The sequence below is a fragment of the Branchiostoma floridae genome, chromosome 3 (genome assembly GCF_000003815.2).
Source record: "Branchiostoma floridae strain S238N-H82 chromosome 3, Bfl_VNyyK, whole genome shotgun sequence".
Classification (NCBI taxonomy): Eukaryota; Metazoa; Chordata; class Leptocardii; order Amphioxiformes; family Branchiostomatidae; genus Branchiostoma; species Branchiostoma floridae.
The window spans coordinates 7,216,550-7,226,880 of NC_049981.1; the positions used below are offsets into that span (position 1 = coordinate 7,216,550).

Genomic DNA, 10,331 nt, shown 5'->3' on the forward strand with positions numbered 1-10,331 from the left:
TTTCTGTTTTTATTTTACTGTACTAGTAATTTGTTATCAATGTAACAAAGACTAAATATTCATTTGTCATTACATTTATAATAAGTGAATAGAACAAATTGCAAGTACAGCAGTACAATAAGGTTAGATAGCCAGGTAAGATATGCAAGGTAACAGTAACAGTAACTCAAGCAAGTGGATAGTAGATGTAATATGGCATCAATTTTTAAACATTTCTGGTATTCTAAAAGATTTCTAAATAACAATTACATAATTTATAACCTCATCACCCAAAACAAGTTTCTAAAACTTAAAAGAAGGATTATCATCTGTGGCAGGAAACATCTTAATAAGGTCACACCAATTTAATTTCTTGTTTCACGGAGCGACAGGCCGAAAAAATAAAAATAAAAATTGTAAGATGGTTGGGGTTAAGATAAGGGCTAATCCAAAACATAAAGAATAAAAAGTTTTAAGCTTGAAAAAATTACAAAAACACTATTACTGTACAGTAACAGTACCTGTTTGTTGAAAATTACGAAAGTAGTGTCAGTTTTTATGTTTGTCCCATTCTTCATGAATGAAAAATATAACTGCAATAATAATACACACATTTTAAGGAGCTTATAATATAAAGGCCAATTTGCTATACCAGAAAGTTGGTGACTGGTTTCATTAATGGTGAAACTTTTCTGAGTGGTAATTTTTTTTTCTTCTGATTTTCCAAAAAATAGAAGCGAGCGAATCCATGAACCAATCAATTAAATTGGTATGCCTTAATTGTTAATAGCAAAAAGAAATCCGTCTCACCATTTTCCCTCAGCGAGGTAATCGTGCAGCACACTCTTGTAGGCTGCACGAGCAACAAACATCTGCACAGACAGCAGGACTAGTAATGTGTTGATGGCCTCTAAATGTAGGAGGTAGGTGAAATTCCTATGGGCAGGAAAAACAAAGAGGTCAGTTGACTAAAAGTCATGTCTACAGGCAAGAAATACAAAATTATGAGTCTATGAAAATGAAGACATTTTAACTGCAGTCAAAACTGCACAAGACCACCACTCAGCTGCAGGGGACCAATAAAATCTGGTCTACTGTAAATGTATTTAAGTTCGCGGGGATTTAATTTCGCTAGAAAAGGACTTTTCGCGGTGGTTTTCGCGGTAGCGCCAGGCACTGTAGTCTCTTACTGCGATGGAAAAATGTTCGCGGTGGTTTCAAGTTTGTGTTGAAGCGGCCACCGTGAAAACCGCGAAAATCAAACCACCGCGAAAGTTTCTGCATTTACAGTATGTGGACAGGTGGTCACTATAGACAGGATTGTAAATGTTTGTAAAATGATGTATTAACATTGCAGTAATTTTCAAAGAAGTTGAGGGATACCAAACTATTGTGTCATTTTTTAAACAGAAATGCAATCCATTTTAACATGTGTCATAAAATTTCTTATAAATTTTAGGAACAGTTGCCAACATAACTTGCTATTAAGATGAAAATAGACAAAGGAAATTAAGAAATAATCATGACTCACAGGACAGGGATCTGTAACAGGAGTTGGATGATGGAAACTATCAATGTCTCTGCTAGGGGAGCACTGCTTTCACTGGAGTTACCTGGAGCTGGGAGGGGAAGTAACAACAAGAATTATAGCCATAACATGTCACATAAGGACTCACAGGAAGCTCGAAGATTCAGTATAAAATTAAGAAGCTGTTAGAATTACAATTTGATATAGTGTCACAAACATGCACATAAGCATACAGTACAACAGCTATGTTCAAGGTCCAAGGGTTCAAAACAGCTATAAATGACAACGACATCATTCAACATCAAAGAGATGACTTTACCATAAAATACATTATAACATTCCATAGTAAAAAGATCTCCAAGTATCTGATGCATTTATATTAGTAGTACAGTACAGGATATTTGTATTAAAACAGCCTGATACTTTAAAGTTATATAATGTTTGGCTTTTGCCATGCAGGGCTTTTGTGTGAAAAGTTACAGATAGAAGACAACAAGCCCTTAAATGCTACAGAGACATACTCAATGAAAGTCAAGAGATCTGCTCTTGTCACCTTTTTTCTGTGCTGCTGTGACAGTGAAGTGTTTCAGGACCTTTTCCTCTGACATGATCTCGATAAAATGTTTACACAAACATCTGATGATAAACAGGGCGTTGTACGACTGCCAAACAAACACGTTACTGTGGAAGGAAACAAGGCAGAAATTCAAAACATCTGTTTTAAAAGTTTCAATGTACTACAGTTTCATCACTTTCATGATCATGGTTTTCACAGCAATCATCATTATTGTAAAGAACATACCAGTAAATACATATATACTTATAAATACAAAATGTAGGGCGATGCTCCTATGTTTTATGCACGTATTAAAATTGAAATCATTAACAGTCAAATATCAACTTTTACAGTTGCAAAAGTGCTTTAGTCTCATGGCTTCCATATCATTGTGACTAACCTGAGCTCTAACTTACTTGTTAATTCGAGCAAAAGTGAAGTTGAAATGATGAAATACTAATTTTCAAGCACTTTCAATGTATCAAAACTTCATTTAAAACTTAAGCAAATGTAACATCTGAAAATACCCTTCGGACAGTATAAGAAGTGTAAACTGTTCCTTACTTCTCACACTGTGTAGACGTCTTGAGTTCTCCAGCTCTTCTGAGGAACACTCGGATCAGGGCACAGAAGTTCCCAGTCTGGGGATTGTTTTCCACTGTAACAATCACAGATGGCAGATTTTCACCCCTTCTACCGGACATAAAGATTTGCAGGAAGAGCCCATAGTCTGGTATCCAAACCTACTGTACTGTATTTTTTTAATGTACTTAAATGTTCATGGTTTTCACAGTGACAACTGTAACATGAACTGATCATTACCAATAACAAATAATTCACTGACTTTTTTATGCACACCTGCTGCCATCGTGAGCATTTAGTTTTGAGAATAAGTTACATTTTCTCAGACCATGAAAGTTTGCTACCGAGAAGACAAAGTGAACTACAGTTTTATAGCTTCTGAGACTGAGTCTTTTTCTGTCCACTCCTCAAATATTTTGCATAGACAACAGAAGAGGCAAGTAATCCCCACAAAACAGCTTTATATAATATTTGGAGTCAGATGTGTGCAGGTTAAATGTGACAGGTTGTTCAGTGTAATATAACCAGCTGCTGCTATGCAGCATGCTGGTGAAGCTGGTATTTTATTCTGCAGGGCAGAAATGCCAGGCTATGTAGATACCAGGGCTCAAAATATTTTTGTCTGCGTACCTGCACAGGTGCAGGTAACATTGAAAACTACCTGCATCAGACAATTTTTACCTGCACCACTTTGAATTTAGGAAGTATGGATCATACTAAAATTGTTGAGGAACCATTGCTACCGGGTATATTTTCTTTTATACCTAATAGGCGTTAACAGTCAATGCAGCTAATAACAATTCACATGCACCTACATCATAGGACATTTATGTACAAAACACAGTACATTGTACATGGACCAGCGCACGTTAGGTGCAAGAAGACACCAGAAATACCTGCACAGCACCAATATTACCTAAGAAGCACTTACCTAGTGCTTTACATATAGGTTTTGTGGCATCCTCTAGCTGCCTGGCCTCGGGGGTACTGAGGGGGGTGGGGAGGGAGAAGGACAGCAGCTGGTTCCAGAACGGGTCGTTATCGGAGATCGGCTCCTTCCCCGCCAGTCTCAGCAGATAGTCGTTGTTGGCGAGCTCCGTCATGCTACTGCTACCAACCCCCATGGTGATCCTAGTATCAAGGTTAAAAAACAAAACAAAAAATGATTCTTTAAAGGTACATAGAAGGAATATTGTCATTAGGGGTACCGGTACAAAACCATTCTTTTTTTTCTTGGACCAGTCCAGAAAAATCGGACCTGTAAAAAATCGATAGAAATTGAACAGATTACATCGGCAGGTATTCACCTGTATTGTGGCTTACCAGCCCAAGAAAATAACAAGACCGAAGTAAAGGAGAGTTGATAGTCATTTTTACCAAGTTTCTACGGTCAAACTTGGTCGAAGTTAGTGTTGTTTACATGAAGATAGTATTTCAAAACGTCAGCTTAAGTCACTAAACAGAATCCTTAGAAGCAAAATGGATTATTCATTCAATTTATTGTTTAGTGTATCGTCCATTAACAAGTTTTCACAGACAGCCAGTAAGGTCCAGGTTCAGGTCCGGACCTGGACCTGATCTTCTGGACCGGGATTGTACCTGGATTGTACCTGGACTGTACCTGGGCCTAAATTTTCTGTACTGGTACCCACCCCTGATTGTCAAATGATTCTTATCCTGTCCATGTCGAATTCCATCTGTAATTGTCCTTGTCTCTGTCAGAAGGGCTAGCCCTTTGTGAGACTAATAGTCACAGGCTACTTGGGCAGCCCTGGCTGTGGGTGCTGAACAGCCAAACCAAGAAATAAAAAAAATCATAGAAGGCATTGTTGTACAAGATTCCCTGAGTCTCAGTAGAAGGTAGTTGTTGTTTCATTGATGAAGGTTGGACATCCAGGTAATGGGATACAAACTACTCAAACAACTGGATATGACTTTGGAAAATGTCAGACGGTATTTGCTTCCTTTCATCGGTGACCAGCACTTGAACCAAAAATATGAGTATGAATTGATATGAATTCACTGTTTGCTCCATCCTGCTACTTGTACTAGTACTTCTACCAACACCGGGTTGATTCTAGGGGCCAAACATGCTAAATGCCGACAGTCAAAGCACATTGTTTGTAAGCAGTAAATTTGGGAGAAGAATGCTTATTTTTTCAGGATACAGAGAAAAGATCACATACTGTGATCTCTATATGCATTTTCTTCATGTTATCGCAACTGTTTACTGAGTGAGAAACACATAGTAATTCATATTCCTAAGATTCTTTCTTAATTTCTTAAACCTTGCAAAACATATCACAGAATTTAGCTATCCAGCAGTGTGACAATTTGATAAAGAAATAGAAAAAAAAACATCTCGTGTTATGACATAAATAAAGATATTTATCATACCATAATGCATGGGAAGAATGGTTAGGCACACATCAAAGGTCAGAGTGAAACTTAACAGATTGTACATCAAGGGTTTCTGGGACCTTTCATTTTCATCAAAGCTCTTCAAAGTTCGGAAAAAAACTCAAGTTTATCATCATGACCAGTGTTAATTTGAAGTACAAACATACCATCTACATAACAAATAGAAGTCTCCTTTGGGTTGTAAAATTAAAGGCGTTCAATTTTTGAAAGTCTAAACCAAGACCAGAACCCCTTCTTTCTTTAAAAGATTGTATCTGGCAACGTTTGCACAACATTGTTTCACGGTGACACATGACACTGAAAGTGAACTATTTTTCCACTTGGAAAATTTTACCTCAAAATCAGACGACTACATTAAGTAAGACAGCCTATTTAAGTGAAATTTCACACTTCCTAGACCTATACATGTTCACAAGAGTACCTAGTCAAAGACTCACCTTAAAATTGCCTTTGTTTTCGTTAAAAATCGCTGAAAACCGAGAAAGGGACGATTTCCCAAGGCTTCAGACGGACATGTTCGATTTGACACGTCAAAATTGATTCACTTCCGGGTTGGGTCAAAGGTCAGGAATTCGCCAAATATCGCGAGATTTGGTTGCGAGACCTGCGCAGTCTCTCTGCGCAGTAGGAAATCTTCCATTTTTCTAGGAAAGAGACCGACAACGTGTTCCTAAATTTCTACTAGATTTTAGCCCACTATTAACTTGTTTCGGCTGCATTTAGTTATAGAATCAAGGTATGTTGTTCATTTATCTTGCAGGAACAGTTTGGGGGTATTTCAGGACGTTGTAGTCCGTTTTCTGACCAAAAAACTGCGTCGCACTTGCTCGAGTCGGCAAGGGAAATGAATGAAAGATGGCGGCAAATTTGACTTGTGATAAGAACGCCCCTTTGGAATGTCTTCACGTGCGCACTTGGGGTTTGGCGACTTGTTTAATGAGTAACAGGTTATACGTTATAAACGTTTGAAATGGTTAACTCTATCCTTTAGAGCTCATTTATGGCTCAATATTTTGAATAAGGTTCTGGCTCTGTTCTTGGCAACACCACTTTACTGGCACAAGTGAGCAACAAGAAGAAAATATTTATAATGACACAAATCTATCTTTCTTGGGAAAATATGGTGAAATGGTCGATATGTACTTAATTGTAACCATGTTTTGTATGCTTTTTGTTGTTTCTTGTTTTGGTTTCTTGTACAGCATAAATGGCATTGTCAAATTGTCTGCCCTAAAGTCATGTGACATAATGGCAGGCCCATAACCCTGGGTTTGATTACTTTTAAAGGCCACCGATTTTGTGCCCATAAGCCTTCTCACATTAGTCAGGTGTGCGACGACAGGAATTGTAGGTAATATGTCAAAGGGTAAGGCACACAAAAAGTAAACAGTCCATGTCTTGACCATTGTTTTATTTTGCATAACAATGTCCAGATGGGTTTACTTTTTGCATGCCTTACCCTTTGACATATCACCTAGAATTCCTGTCGCCGCACATGCGTCCTAACTAATGTGAGAAGGCTTATTGGGAAAGGCACTTAACATGACTTTCCTCAGTAGTCACTTTACTCAGATGGAGTAACTAACATAGCTTCGGTTAAGGCCATCCCTCGGATAGGACGTTAAGTGGAGGCCCTACATGTTTGAAGAAAGTCACACCCAGAGCATGTTAAATAACTTGCCAGTTGCCACACTATGGAAAAAAGTAGAGGTACTTCGGCTTCCCGGTGATTGGCTCAAAATCAACAGTCCTATGGTACCTGGGGTAATTGCTGTCATATTGACGTCACCTGAGTTAGTGACTTGAATGGCAGCCAGTCCGGACCTTTATGATTCCTTTATTGTAGGCTTCCCTCACTTCAGCCCGACTAGAGCTGTGTACCTAAACAAATTTTAGTACAGGTACAGGTACACGGGTTTAGGTACAGGTCCGGACCTAAATCTGTACCTGAACTGCTTGTTCAAATATTTGACAATCTTTGATGACGAAAAATGTGTATCAGTGTTTCCGCCAGAGGGGCGTCCACCCGTCCAATGACGGTCTCATTTCGTTTTGGACGGCTTGAACGCAACCAGAGGCCGTCCTCATAAAAAAATTGCGACCCACATTTTGCCGAGAAATCTGTACAAAGTCGATAAATGTAAACCGCAGTTTTGTGTTTTGTATTGAAGCTAGAGGCTTAGGGGACGCCGTCCACAGTCAGAAAGCCGCTCACTGTTTGTTTTGCTATTGTTATGGTTGTTGACAATGTGTGTCGGCGGCCTTTCGCATACGATAATCTCATTAAAACCCGTTTTTCAAGGTCTCAGTTACGCGAATTTGCCCTGTCACATTTCGAAAACTTGGCCGTAGGTCGATCTCGCTAGAAGTATAACACTACAAACTAAACTTTGTTATTGGGAGAAATAAGGCAACACACTAACTTTGTCTAAATTAACAACTTTAGTCTCTGTTTTCATCGTCAATCATCGTAAACAAAACAAAACACAATCGGAAACATGTGCCCACCGGCCCGGGTGCTCGGCACGGGAAATCCCCGACCTCGTTCAAGTTCGTTATCGGCAACACAGCGGAAAAATAAAGTGTTCACATAAGAGGTGCTGGACGTAAAAAACATCAAGTTCAACTTTGATTCCTTTTGATATGAGTTTTGAGCCCGCAAAATCTCCGAAAACGGCAGAAATTTTCGGGATAAATACGCTCAAAATGGCGCTCGAGATCTTGTTGTTTATCCTGGCCAATCACAGCGCTAGTTTCCCATGACGTCGCTAGCTTTCCCAGATCTCGCAAGAAGTCACCACGGGAGATTGCGGGATTTCGGCCGCCATTACGCACATTGCCGCCGATAGAGGATGTTTTTCGTCATTTCTGAACGCAAATTTCTCGATCTATGGAAGGTTTTAGATGATTTATAAGTATACCACAACATAAAATACAATATGTACAAATGTTATTTCTTTTTTGAAAGTCCAAGAACCGTTTCTGGAACTTTTTAAAAGTAGTAGTACCCGTTCGGTGCGGCATACCGGTACGCAGCACTAATCAAAACATCCTTGTTGTTACGGCACTGAACTTTGTCGGACGTTAGTTGTTTTTTTTTTCTTGCGACAGTTAACCGTTAACTTGAATTTTCGCGGTTTTACAATTGAATTGACTTTTCGTGGTTTTACAATTAAAATTAATTTTCACGGTTTTTTAATTAAATTTAATTTTCGCGGTTTTCGCGCCCCAAGGTGGACGGCCTCCCAGCTGAGGTCTGGCGGAAACACTGAAGTGTATTTGAACTGATATATACAGTGTTAAGTTGCACTAGACACAAACCTATTGCGTAGGATCTATAATTCCACACCACCAACATCACCAGTAGGGATTATTTTATGGAAACTAAGACGAAAATTGTCCCCATGTTGACAATGAATGGAAAAATTGTAGTATATTTTTTCTGAACGCTAACATGTATGCAAAATGTCTCTGCGAGTTTGGAATGTTTTTTTTTACCGGGACTACTTGCCTTAATTTGAAGTGAACTCTTCTGTCAGTCCCCTTGTGTAGTGCTATTAGTGACAGACGGGCAGTCCCTCTGTGCATGGCACATATGTTGTGGATCATAGGTACAGTACCAGTACACCAGGGTTCCGGTATTTTGTACCTGTACCTGTATTGATTGTAACGGTACAGTATTGGTACAGTGTACCGGTACACAACTCTAAGCCCGACCCACCTAATGATGATAATTCCCTTTCCTTATTAGGAGATGGCTCCATCCAAGACTCGTAAGAGAGCAGCAGACTCCACGACCGATGATGTCATCAAGACAAAGTCCAAGCGAGGACGACCCAGAGCCTCCGATGTCGCAGAGCCACAGGTGAAGAGGAAACTTGGTGAGTATAGCTTTACATCATCTCAAGGGAATGTATTGGAATACCTAAATACATTTATGTTGGTGGCAATCTCATGTTAGCGACAAAAGGGAGTGTTGTTTTGAGTTTGCAATAGCGCCATTCTGGTAGTCACATACAGTACATTAAACAGCCATTTGGAAACTGCAGTGTGTCGTAAATTGTAAAACAAAAAAACACTGATCAAGTATATTTTAATGTCATAGAATGCCATGGTCAATTCCATGTTCAAGAAGAAAATTGAAAAATGTTAATCTATTCGTCAATGTCTATGTCACAGGAGAGATGTCGATCCAGTAGAATCGTCGATTCTCCTAGGAGAGATCTCGATCGGAGCTGGTCCTAGGGCCAGCTCCGATCGGGGTCTCTCCTAGGAGAATCGACGATTCTACTAGTATAGATTGCGATCGGGGTCTCTCCTAGGGCCAACTCCGATCTAAACTCAAATGATGCTAAGATATTGGAAACAGACTGCGATCGGGATCTCTCCTAGGAAAATCGGCGATTCTACTAGGAGAGACCCCGATCGGAGTTGGCCCTAGGACCAGCTCCGATCCAAACTCAAATGATACTAAGATATAGGAAACAGCAATACTTTTTATGATAAACAATGATTCTATTTAGTATTAATGCAAACCTACTAACTCATTAACAACTACACACAAGCCTACTTGTGTCACTTCTACAATGTTCACTCAAGACAAATACAAGTCTGACTACTAGTAGTGTCAGTAGTGAAATGTACTCAATAGGTGTGAAATAGTGAGTATTATCTTAAAACTCTACTTAATCTTTTGACACCTGTTTGACGACTTTACAGTTGTTATTGTTCTTCCAGTTCTTCCAAAGCTGTGAAATTTGCATACTGACACATTTATCGCCCGTTGGTGCCTTTCACACAATATAAGATTTTTGCCACTACTGTATCAGAAATTACTTTATCAGAAAACATACTCATTTACCATGAAAATGATGCTATATACTATAGTCTACCTCGAGTAAAGTTGAAGAAGCGACCCTATTGTGGTAGTCTTGAGTGAACATTGTAGAAGTGACACAAGTAGGCTTGTGTGTAGTTGTTAATGAGTTAGTAGGTTTGCATCAATACTAAATAAAATCATTGTTTATCATAAAAAGTATTGCTGTTTCCTATATCTTAGTATCATTTGAGTTTGGGTCGGAGCTGGTCCTAGGGCCAACTCCGATCGGGGTCTCTCCTAGTAGAATTGCCGATTCTCCTAGGAGAGATCCTGATCGCAGTCTGTTTCCAATATCTTAGCATCATTTGAGTTTGGATCGGAGTTGGCCCTAGGAGAGACCCCGATCGCAATCTATACTAGTAGAATCGTTGATTCTCCTAGGAGAG

General features: G+C 39.2%; 2 protein-coding genes across 2 annotated transcripts in view; one reads left to right on the plus strand and one right to left on the minus strand.

The window, feature by feature from the left end:
• The window catches only part of LOC118410903 (dymeclin-like), a 50,803-nt gene extending 45,174 nt beyond the window's left edge, over positions 1-5,629 (minus strand). Inside the window, exons 1-2 of the mRNA XM_035812783.1 lie at positions 5,504-5,629; positions 3,577-3,776 (exon numbers count right to left, since the gene is read on the minus strand). Coding sequence (XP_035668676.1) covers positions 3,577-3,769 — 193 coding nt within the window. The 5' untranslated portion in view covers positions 3,770-3,776; positions 5,504-5,629. The remainder of the gene's footprint in view (positions 1-3,576; positions 3,777-5,503) is intronic.
• A 17-nt stretch (positions 5,630-5,646) lies between these two features.
• Positions 5,647-10,331, plus strand: part of LOC118410904 (regulator of chromosome condensation-like) — a 12,777-nt gene continuing 8,092 nt past the window's right edge. Inside the window, exons 1-2 of the mRNA XM_035812784.1 lie at positions 5,647-5,802; positions 8,818-8,947. Of these exons, the coding sequence (XP_035668677.1) occupies positions 8,821-8,947 (127 nt within the window). The 5' untranslated portion in view covers positions 5,647-5,802; positions 8,818-8,820. The remainder of the gene's footprint in view (positions 5,803-8,817; positions 8,948-10,331) is intronic.